This window comes from Thamnophis elegans, chromosome 5, assembly GCF_009769535.1.
Source record: "Thamnophis elegans isolate rThaEle1 chromosome 5, rThaEle1.pri, whole genome shotgun sequence".
Lineage (NCBI taxonomy): Eukaryota > Metazoa > Chordata > Lepidosauria > Squamata > Colubridae > Thamnophis > Thamnophis elegans.
The window spans coordinates 66,750,466-66,763,306 of record NC_045545.1 but is presented as its reverse complement, the minus strand read 5'-3'; the positions used below and the strand labels follow the sequence as shown (position 1 = coordinate 66,763,306).

The following is a 12,841-nucleotide window of genomic DNA, read 5'->3' as shown; positions in this document are numbered from 1 at the left end:
TCTTAGTGAGTACTTTGTTCAGTAACCAATATTCTAGTTCCAATTGTGATCATTAAGCAAGAACTACTTGTATACCTTATTGCACACATAAATATGTAGGTATGCAAACATTAACAGGTCTATCTATATTTTGTGTATATTTTGTATAGTGTACATTTATTGGTGGAAATTAAGACACTGTCTTTGGATGTCATCTTGCTTAAGAAATATATATTGAGCATTGAAACATTTTTGGAAGAAAAACTGTGATAATAAAATAGCACAACTGTATCATGATATGATAATGAGGTTTCAACAACAATTATTATTTTAATAACTGAGTTTGATTTTGATTTCAATTGTGTAGTAATCTTTGTTGTTGTTTGATACTTTATTTTTAATTGTTGTAAACTGTGTCTTAAATAAAACAAATACAAAGAGTATATAAATAAATAAAATACGTATTGTATTAATGCCACTTGGAGAATTTCTACATACATTACTGGGAGATATGTTGCCTAGCCTACAAATGGTGCAAATACTGGGAACGAATGGCTGATTTACTGTGACATGACATTTAATCAGGGATGGAAATGTTAATGGTTTGGAAAAAGATATCTGACAGAAAGAGAGAAAAATTATTTTGGCCTTAAAATAGAAAGACAATTTTCTTCCTTAACACCCTCTTTGCAGTTGAAAACCTTAGGGATATGTCAACACTCCAGATGCACCATTTAAAATAAAACACTCTTCACTGACAATCAGCTGGGAAACTTGGACTTCCCCAGATTTCTTTTCGATTTTCATTTTCATTACAAGGGGGAAACAAATCTTAATATCCCCATTCTATGCTTATAGCACACTAAGCCCTCTTCTTATCTTCTTACATCTCAGTCCTGATTTATTGTCATGATACTGCATTTATAAAACAGACCCATAAACTACAGAACATTTCCCAAGGACTATTCCAAAATAAATTATTTCATATGTAAGATGCTTAATAAATCCCTTTCCCCTCATTTCTTTGGATATTTTAGAAACTGATTTATATGTGCAATATCTTTTTTCAAAAATGAGACAATCAATGTAGAATAAAATTATCATGTTATGAAAATAGGGGTCAGGCACTAGGTCTGTGCTTTAAATTAAACTGAGAGGGAAATATCTTTCATATGAAATTGACTCTTTTGTCTCAGAAATGAATGGTTTAATCAACTCGGCTGAAGAGGAGCATAAAGTAATGTTTGATTTCACACAAAGGTATCTGTTGAGTGGGAGATGGCTATGGCAGAGTAAATATCAGTGGAATCCCTTCAATTAGACACAAATAAATTGAATATCTGAAAATGTAGGGGACTTTAGTAAAGGGGTAGATGAGTTTCTCCTGGTTTATACTCTATTATTTATTGCTAATTTCTGCAAGCAATTTCTCTCTTTCTATTTCTTTTTCCAGAACACCCTAAGCACTACCCTTCTCAAAAATTGTTATTAATAGATGAAGCATTTTTTCAAGATAAAATCTGTCTGTATACACAAATGTATATATCCATGTCTCTATGTATATTTGTATATTTATAATTTGGTTGTTACAGATTTGGTGAACTCCTATCATCTATTCTTAAAGGTAGGTTAGACTGAGAGATAAGAACTCCCAATACCAGCCAGTAAAGTCAAAGTTTCCCATATCATATTATACCATATTGATCAGCATATGCTAATAGGGAAAACTTTCATTTCATTTGATTATAAGATAGTTTAGGGTTGTTTCATGCAGGGCTATTTTGCTATTCTATTTCCACCCATTTCTACACCATTATTTTATTATAATTAATTATTAGTTACCAAATATTAGGGAAGTAGAATTTAAATGTTTTAAATAAAAAATTATGAATCTCAATTAGCTAGATTCTCTGAAGCCATAATCATTACGTTTTCTGATACACTAAACCTGTAATTTCCATATTGCTTATTAAACCACAACTGATGTTGATATAACATGTATTTTTTCTTAGCTCTTCTTAGCTGTTCACAGGGGAAGGATATCCTCATGCCCACAGAACTGGTAGTCAAAAATTTTGAATTTCACCACTGGTAACATCTAATCCAATGGCTTCATATTACAGTAATTCAAACTTTTTATTTTAGACTATTTTGAATATACAATAAAGACTTGAGCTTGCTTTTTTAGCATTTCAATCATTGTCAATGTATCCTGATTTTATTTTGCCAGCAGAAAAAACTTGATGGACATAAATACAGTGAAGGGACTGGGGATGAAAAATGTATAGTTCCCATCCTTTCTAAAGGCCTGTGTTGTTTCTATTTTTTTCAGTGTTCTTTGTATTATTTCTAGGCTATTCTGCTGAGGTACTTCATTGTCAGTCTTATAATACCTTTTAAGAAAAGGATGGGAAATAAGAAAAAAATATCTTAATTAAAATTATTTGTATGGTATTTTCCAAATATCGAATTAATTGTCCACTGTTCAGCATATCCTTTAATCTACTGAGAAAATTCACTTTCTTGCTTTAGACATGGAAGCTGGCTGAGTGATTTTGGACCAGTCATTTTCAGCACTAGATTGAGAAGTGGAAAAAAAAATCTATCTACCAACTAGCACTGAACTAACATGGTAGAATTTAGTACATAACTAAATTCATAAAAAGTTTTATTTGTATGCATGTTGGTATTATGTTAACAAAACATTATACAAAATCACAGATTAACAAAAAAAGTCTGGTTTAGCAAAACAGAAATATTCAGTTACTTAATGGTGGTTCTTAAAATAAGTCATGGGCCCTGCACAGAATTAAGAATCTTCATTTGTCATAGTCAAGAACATCTGGAAATTTAAAAAGTACTGAATCTAAAGCAGATTTTTATCTCAGGAATAAGTAGAAATTTATGCCTCCTCTTATAAATTGTATTCCATTATATCTGTAATAATCATATAGAAAGGTAGAGGTATACAAAATAAGGTACAATAATAGAAAAAAATATTACTTACGGTAGGTAGCTGACTAGACAGGAGGTGCCCATCTTGGCTCAACATATTAGATACCATAATAGCAGGCAGATCCATATTCTGGTAGGAATATGCTGGTATCAGGCTATTTGGGGGGAGACTGTGGCACAGTGAATGATATCCAGTTTCATGATCCACCAAGTGAAGGAGGGATGGCTCAGGGAGATTAGGAGGAGTAATAGGAGGGATTTCATAATCTTCATTATTTTCATTCTGACCATTGTATGTCTAAAATAAAAACACAACAAAAGATAGTTTGACACTTCTCATATTTTTTAAAAACCCATACTTGTTTCTCCGAAAGGTATTTAATACAGATAGTCCCTGAGCTAGGACCACAGTTGAACTCAACGTTTCTATTGCTAAGCAAGACAGTTGTTAAGTGAGTTTTGCCTTTCTTGCCACAGTTCTCAAGTGAATCACTGCACTTGTTAAAGGGGTTAAAGTAGTTTCATGGTGATTAAGTGAATTTGACTTTTTCATTGACTTTGCTAGTCAGAAGGTCGCAAAAGTTGATCACATGACATTGCAACCGTCATAAGTACAGGCTAGTTGCTAAGAGTCCAAATTTTGTTCACATCACCGTGGAGATGTTGCAAGATCAGAAGTGCGAAAAATGATCATAAATTAGTTTTAAGTGCTGTTGTAACTTTGAACGTTCACTAAATGAATATTTATAAGTCAAGGACTAGCTGTACTGGACAAAATTTATATACATTTTTCCACTCAATACTGTTTTGAATAATGAGAAATCTCAGTTCCTTAATGTAATGACTATTTAAATTTAAGATATATTTATAATAATATAAAGGGCTATATTATCTGAGTGAGTAAAATGGGCTGTTGACTGTTTTTAATTAAATATTAATATATACAATAACTTATGTATTGTAAATATTTAATACAATAATTTATTTACTAAATAATACCATAATTTAATCCATCATGCAGATCATTATGAGAAGTGACAATTGGTGGAAACATATTACTTTAAATAATAGTGTATTTTAAGACTCCTTGTTCTTTGATTCTGTCACATAAGCTACTGAGGTCTGGAAAAGTTTGAGCAAGAATTCTAAATACTATGATAACCAGTGAGTTGTGTCATATTTTAGTTGCTCAGAGAATGGTCTAAATGTGGCAGTTCTTGATGCTCTTGAGCTGAAGAATGATTTAATGCTGAGATATTTAAATTGCATTGGTCTTTTATATCCCAAACTAGCTTCTTATGGTCTTTTATTATGAGGCCAGATATAAAGACAGAGAATAAAATATATGGTGGATAGGAACATGTAGAATGACAAAACCTGGATCCACTAGGTATATAAAGACAGAGAAGATCACTAGAGCAACCTGCAGAGAGAGGAATTACATCAGGTTTGTTTCAGAAAATGTCTCAGCAACTGTCCAATAACCTAGTTGAATCATTTGGACAACTTTTGAAAGAAAGAGATTGGATGAAGGACATGTAAAGATGAAAGAAGAGATGAAAGAAGTTATGGATAGAAGGTGGAAAGCTCAGTAGAATAGATGTCTGGGAATATAAAACAAGTTAACAACAACATGGAAACATTGGAGAGTAAGGCATAAGGTATAGAGTGAGAGTTGGAAAGAGAACTTAGATCAGTGATGGCGAACTTATGGCAAGTGTGCCACAGGTGGCACGCGGAGCCATTTGTCAGGGCACGTGAGGTGCTGCCCTGTCAGCTGGCCAGCATGCATGCATGAGCTGGCCAGCTGAGTTCACCTTTTAAAAAGCCATTTTTCGCCCTCTCCAGGCTCCAGAGGCTTTATAAGAGCCTGGGGAGAGCAAAAAGAGCCTCCTCCATCCCCCCCGGAGGCCCTCCAGAGGCTTCATGAGCTTCCCTGAAGCCTCCAGAGCACAAAAAAACGGCCCTACGGGCAAATCGGAAGTTCTGAAATGGACTTCTGGTTTGCTCAGAGGGTCGTTTTGACTGCTCCAGAGGCTTCAGGGAAGCCTCCTGAAGCCTTCGGAGCACTCAAAACGACCCTCCAAACAAACTGGAAGACCGTTCCCGAACTTCCGGTTTGCTCGGAGAGTCATTTTGATGCTCTGGAGGGCGGCGGAGGCTGTTTTCGCCCTATAAAGCCTCCGGAGCCTGGGGAGGGCGAATAAAGCATGCAAAAAATGGGGGGAGCACCTGTAGTGCGCACACGCTCCCCCCACTTATGGCACGTGAGCCAAAAAAGGTTCGCCATCGCTGACTTGGGTCTATTTGAATTGAAAGAAAAGGAATTTTGAATGAGATTTAGATTGATGAGAGACTAAAGAAGAAAAAGATTCCATTTCTATGCAACAAGTTGGAAGGTATAATTTTTACTTTTAAACAGCAGAGTTTTCAATTGAATTCAATCTAAAAGGCAAGAGAATTTCTAGAAAGGCAATACCTAACTGCGGTATCAGAAGAGATTACACAAAAACTCTAACAGGTGCAACAGGAAACTGAAATGTATGATACTGAACTAGGCCCCATAGATTTTTTTAAATGTTTGGTTTGATTATGGCTTACAAATGCTTTACGTGAAATATAAATGCAGCAAATGCTCCTCAAAAAGAAAGAAATCATTAAAAAAATTAAGCTCTAATTTGCTCAAAAAAGACACATTAGAAAAAAAGGACATTAAGATGTTTGATTTATAAAAATTTGAGTGAATAATTCATTTCAGTGGGAAGAAAAAAAAGAAAGAGTTGTTTTGTATATAAATCCCCAAGTACAACCACTGATTGTACTGATTGATAAGCATGGCAGATGCCTTAAATTAAAACATGATTTGGATTTCAGAGAACTTGGCTATTAAGGTTTATGAAGTAGAGCTATTACTAAAGACATTTTTGATGATAATACTATAAGTTTGGATTATAAAAGAACATTTAGTCTTTTTGATGGAGGATAACTTAAAAATTGCTACAGAAAGATGCAATGGTGGAAAATTATAAATTGAAATTTAAACTTTTTTTTGAAAATAATTTAGATAAAGGTACTGACTTAAAGTTTTTATTAGGTAAAAGTAAAGGTTCCCCTCAAACATATGTGCTAGTCATTCCCAACCCTAGGGGGCAGTGCTCATCTCCATTTCAAAACCCAACAACCAGTGTGGTCCGAAGACGTCTCCGTGGTCATGTGGCCGGCATGACTAAACACCAAAGGCACATGGAATGCTGTTATTTTCCCACCAAAGGTGGTTCCTATTTTACTACTTGCATTTTTACATGCTTTCGAACTACTAGGTTGACAGAAGATGGGATAACTAACAGGAGCTCACTCCATTACATGGTGCTAGGGATTCAAACTACCGAACTGCTGACCTTTTTGATTGCCAAGCTCAGTGTCTTAATCACTGAGCCACTGTGTCCCTTAAGTTTTTATTAGAGGTTATTTTATACAACATAATAGTGAACTAAAAAAGAAGTCAAGAAAAAACATAAGCTATTTTGTATGAGAAACAAAAAGAAATTTCCACAGAAGACAAGTATGTCTTAACAAATTAAGCTTTTACGAAAACACGTTAGGAGTAAAATAAAAAAGAATTATGTAAAGTCAAAATTTTGAATTTGCGAATAAACCAGAGAAATGGCTAGCATATAATTTACCAAAAATTAATATTGAAATTACAAGAGGGAGATACTGTATTAATGGACAATACAGTAAAAGAAAAGCTGGTTCATCATGATGAAGTCAATGTGGAAACAGTTGGATTAATGCATTATTTATGACTCTGTAGTAGTACTGGAGCTCTATGTAAAATCAGTATTTTTCACCCTTAAACTTGCTGACTCTGTTCTCAAAACAATCAACCATTTCATTTTGCAAAAAAAAATGTAATTGAAGAATTGCGGATGTAGCCTATGAATTTACTTTTTCAAATGCAATCTCAAAGCAGATTAAATTTAATCAGTTTGCCTTAAAATCTCAAATTGAATCATGCCCATTTCTCACAGTCCTGGTACTTATTATCTTTGATTTAAGATAGTTGGGAGTTAATTTCCTTAATCCACTCGAATGATTAAAACTACATGGAATATGCCTGATAATACATGCATGTAGTTTTTAACTGTTATCTACAAACCTATAAGATAATACTCAGCTCTTGAAAACTATTAAGTGAAAATACTGAAATGATTTTGGATTTTGCTATATTTCCTTGTTCTGATCCTTTTATTGCAATCATAATTATATGGCACTAGCAAATATACAGTAGGGAGAAGCATAGATCATTGGGCACTACTATAACCAAAAATAAAACTGATCTAACAATAATAGTGGTGATGATCACTAGGATTAGTACTAATCTATAATCAAAAGGGGCGGGGGAATAGAACAAATGTAGGCACAAAATCAGCAACCTGGAAAATGCATCAGTGTCCTAACAGGATAGAAGAAGGGACTGATAAGCATCACATTCTCTACCAAGGCAGTTCTTTAAAATGGTATAAATGAAAACCTTTCAATATTCCCTGTAAAGAGAGTAAACAAAGGAATGTGTGGTTTATGAATTCCACAGAAATATCTTCATATTGGCATATACATTGCGGAAGAGGGGTGTTTTATAACACCCGCTATAGGGTTGGGGGCAATAATGGATGCCCTCTGGCCAAGGTGAATGTCCAACAACAGTTCAGAGTTATAATAGAACTATGGTGCTGAATATTAGGTTTAGAGTGGTTTGTAAATCAAAATCTCATATAAGTTCTTTATGATGATTCTTGGCATTTTCAAACCCTAATAAACAGAACCTCTCCAAAAAAGACCATAGTCTGTGGTTAGCTTTTATTAGCCAGGCTGAATTAAAATAGCATCTGAAAATCACTGGAGCCAGGGGTGGGGGAACAATTTTAACTGGAAATTAATGAGGTAGTATCAGGCATTGGCACCCATGGAAACTAAACCTGTCTCTAAGTGTAAGGCAGCATTCTTGATGCACCATGGATAGCTTCCAGGGTTTAAAAGTGCAAATTTCAACACCATGAAAAAGCTTAGAAATAACCTTAGCAAGGAAGATCTTGCAAGCTGCTGGAATAAAATGTGCCCCTTTGATGGAAGAAATCTGTAGATGGTTGAGGAGCTATGTTGGCCCCAATAAATGTGAAGTCCAAGATAAGGACGCCTGGAATTGCCCCCCAACATGTTTATAAATATTCATTTAATTTATTGGGGTCCCATTAATTAGCTATTTATCCATCTTATAAACACATAGTGCAATAAAATTAAATACAACCTTTGATGATTTGCTACAAGTTGTTGTTTAGGCAAAAGAAAGTCAATGACCTCAATGCCTGTCTCATTCCCATTGGTAAAGACAGACAAAATTGTCTGCATATAGCAAAGCTAGAATTGCACAACCTACAGCCATGTGGAGAGTGACAATCAGAATACCTCAGAGCTTGAATTATTGAATTAATATACATATTGAAAAATAAGAGTACTAGAATGTACTCTTGCCTTACCTCTATCTGGATGGAAACAGCTCCAGAAAAATAACATCCAGGAAATATATTAAGTGAGAGTCTAAAGAGTCTAAGTAAGAAGGAACAATATCTTATCCACTGAGGATCCTAATAGCTTTTCCCATATCCAGTACCTTGGAATCAAATCAAAGAAATGATTTGAAATCCAGAGAGGTTGCAAAAAGGAATCCTTTGGGATATGTATTTTTTCAGTTAAATGGTGTAGTCTAAAACCCATCTGCTCCTCAGAAAGATATTTTCATTTTAGACCTGATCCAATATTTTTTAAATAAAGGTATTTTCCAGATTGCTTGAGACAAGCTACTAAGTTTATAATTTAAATTACAAATTTAATTTGTAATTTAAGTCCATTTCCTTTATTCTTATAGACCAGTGTTTCTCAACCTTGGTCACCTGAAGATGCCTGGACTTCAACTCCCAGAATCCTGGGAGTTGAAGTCCATGCATCTTCAGGTGGGCCAAGGTTGAGAAGTACTGTTATAGACTATGAGCCCATTCCCTTCAGACAGAAAATGTCCTGAGCTGGTAAAATAAGTAAATAGAGCAGCCGGCACTGGCCCACCAATCTTTATTTTCCTCTAGTAATCTGGAGGGAATGAAAGTACCTCTAGGAGCTTTTCCGGGTTTTAAGTGCTACCTTTATAGACTGGCTGGAAATCATTCTTGATTCAAAATGCTTATTGATTGAAGTTTGCTGCTGCAATATGTGTATATTACACCTATCTTGTCAGCCTTGATTTCAGAGTATAATTCAAAGTGCTAGTCTTGCATGATGAAGCCCTCTATGGCTTGATGCCAAAGTATGTTTAGGATAACATATTCCATCTCTAGTCAACCCATCTGAAGATTCACCTAAGTAAAGCTACTAGTGGTAGCTTTATTTGGAGAGCTACTAGTCCCAGTTCCATGAAGGGGTTGAGACCAGAAAGCACAATTTTTCCAACTCAACTCACTTGAATCTAGATTTCCCCTCGTGGTAATGTTATGAGTTTTTGTACTGTGGGTTTTTATTCATTAATATTTATTGTACTTTATGTTTTGTTTTATTAGAGAACTGATATGGATAGCTAACAAAACAAACAGATCAACAGAGTGTTTTCACTTGAGGCATAAATGACCAGGCCCAAATTGTCATATTTTGGACCCATTAGAAAACATCTAGCTCTCTGGTAAAATCTACAATGCAGAGAAAGAAGGAAGGAAACAGAAGAAGATGATAACCAGCAGCAAGATGGATAGAAAAAAAGAGAGCATCTATGTTTCTCCAATGTTTTCTCCAGCTTCTAGCATGTTACTAATGTGTGAATACACCCTATAATTTTAAAAAAATGCTGCCTATCATTGTTTTACATAGAGAGCTTGGAATATGGATAAGGAAAATGTAATGTAATAAGTAGTAAATCACTGAATGGATGAGAAAGAATTTTAATTATTTTTGAAAAGTAGTGAAATTCCAAAATATTTTGTTAAAGATAATTGCCATTAATTTGGCTGCCACCATGGTGTCCACAATTCAATCAAGTGCCATATGAACATAATGCTGTCTAAAACTACATACAGAAAATATTTAATATTTAAGATATCAATTCAAATAAACAAAACAGACGCAGGAGATATAGTCATAAATATAGAGGTCGATGTATTTTTACTTAAAATGCTGAATATCAGCAATTGGCAAGTTTCAGGGCAGATTAAGCTTTTTCAATGTATAGATCTACCATGCATAAGATATGTCTGACCAAAAACCAAAACAAAACAGTTCTACCTGCCCCTTGCAATAAAACAATTCTCTCTGTCTTTGGCTATTATGAGCCAAGATGGTGCAGTGGTTAGGGTGCAGTACTGCAGGCCATTTCAGCTGACTGTTATCTGCAGTTCAGCGGTTCAAATCTCACCAGCTCAAGATTGACTCAGCCTTCCATCCTTCCAAGGTGGGTGAAATGAGGACCCAGACTGTGGGCGCAATATGCTGACTCTGTAAACCGCTTAGAGAGGGCTGAAAGCCCTATGAAGCGGTATATAAGTCTAACTGCTATTGCTATTATCACTGTACTGCACAATGCCTCTAACACAAATTAAGGCAAGCAAGAGTTACTTTGGGAAACATCTCCCCTTAGATTCTGCCAAACACACACACATAGCTTATATTGTGTAGCCTCCAGGAGTATTTTGAGCAGCCCCCAAAGGTGATATGTAAACTGTAAAGTTGTGGTAATTCGTTCATTAAATAAATTTCCAAGTGGCAGAGATTGTATATATTTTATTAGCAGACCAGTAGGATTCAATTTCTTTGAATGTGATCAAAGTTTCGTTCATTACCTGTAAAATTCATCACCATTAATTATATCAATCATTTCAACATGGCTGCTTATTTTACCATTATATTATTTCTATTGAATTTTATTTTATAATATTTTGGTGTTTTTTAAATTAAAAAAAACTGACAAGATTTGACCTTCGTGCTCTTCTAGATGGAATACTGGTCACTGAAGGTAATAACGAATTGACTGATTGAAGTAATGGTGAATAGAGAGGCATGCTAATAACACCCAGAGAAAATCTGCATGCATGATGTCACTACTAAGATTCCATATGGGTAACCACAGGATACAAGAGGCCCTCTGCCACCCTCCTGGCCACCTGCCAGAGTGTGTGGAGCCCTAACTTTTTTCTATCATCCAACTGATCGGCCGTCTGCTGGGTAGCAAAAATCATATCTGCTGTTTTCCCACTGCTAATACTTCAAAAACAACAATTTTGGTAATGATTATTGAGGAGAGAACATTTTTCTTCTCATCTCTCCCAGCAATTTTTTTTGGAAGGATCATTATTTCTCTGCCAACATAGCAGAGAAACAGCAAATTTCCTCATAATGGCAAGAAGAAAGGAGTGTCTATCATCTCTTTCAAAGTTCCTGAGTGTGTTTGTAAGTGTAAAGATAGAAAGAGGCAAAAATGGCTGTAATGAATGGATTATGGGATGTATGTTTATATTGTGCAGCCTTTTCCAGCTGCTAGGACCCAAACTGTTTCAAAACTCCCAAATAGTATCAATGTCATTAGAGGGATATCACAAGGTTTCTGTTAACACTGATCTTTCTATATGTGGCTTGGAAGCATATCATACATATATTATTTTGCTTAAACACCAAGTCCACTTTTGCCAATACAGTAGAACCTCTGGTCATGACCATAATTCATTCTATAACTTTGGTCGCAACCTGATTTGTCGTGACTCAAACCTAATTTGGGGTCACGGAAATTTGGCGCTTACAAAAAATTGTGCCAAAGGGGAAATGGGCTGCAAAGAAAAAAATTGTGAATTTTTTGATCAGAACACAATTTAGTCGTGGTCAAAAGCATTTTTGACCAGAGGTTCTCCACACACATTAAGCCTGACTTATAGATTTGCCTTTAAGAAGATATAATTATCTGCAGATCCTTTTCACTGGGATTTCTAAAAGATATACATTGAATTCTCTTCAGGATTTTACTGATGTACTTCAATCTGCTTTTTACTGATACAATTAGTTGACAATTTAATGAAGTATCTTTTTTCTTCTTCTAATGGTAGTATGTGTTTCAGCCAGCTTTAAAACAATAACCAAAAACAGTAAAATGCTGTGCAGAGTCTACCATTAGTATAAAGTCATAATAATAAACCACAGATGCAATAGTTCCACTTGGAAACCTCATTAAAAGTTCATCTGCAAAAGCCTTTCTGAAAATATTGCTTTTAATCCTCTCTACATGGCTGCATGAGCCTTTAATCTAAGCCTTTATTTTGTTCAAATCTCTCCTGTTATATCAGCTTCAAAAGCTTTTCTGTATTCTGCATATTACAGAATGTAAAAATCAGCAGGAATAAAGACGAACTATTAGAACCTGATCCAAGAATGCAGACCTTAAAATCTTTACTGTACATATTCTAGAGCTGCATTCCCAATGTAGCTTTCAAGAACAGCAATACATCACTAGCACCTACTTAGTATCTACCAGGATTCTTGTATCAGATGATTCTTTTTCCATCTCTAAATATATTGATTTGCTGCACAGAGAAAGATATTAGTCTCCATATTATCATAGAAAATTTTAAAAAGGAAAGATGCAATCTAGCACTTGGTTTGGAATCATGCCAGCAATTCCCCCCAAAAAATAGGAAGGGGAGAGGTATTTTTACCAGCTACTTCCATTAATTAATTAATTGCAGTTGTGTGGAGTTTCCACACTTGGCTCAACTCTTGAATACTGGACAAAATAGAAAAAAATTAGATGTGAAATAAAATCAAGGTTTTATACATGCAAAAAAAAAAAAGAACTTTTACTAAACAATATGAAAAGCATCTGGGA

General features: G+C 34.8%; 1 protein-coding gene across 1 annotated transcript in view; it reads right to left on the bottom strand.

Moving 5' to 3' along the window:
- LOC116509741 (TOX high mobility group box family member 2-like) overlaps window positions 1-12,841 on the bottom strand; it is a 207,689-nt gene that overhangs the window by 85,436 nt on the left and 109,412 nt on the right. Inside the window, 1 exon segment of the mRNA XM_032219030.1 lies at window positions 2,987-3,232. Coding sequence (XP_032074921.1) covers window positions 2,987-3,232 — 246 coding nt within the window.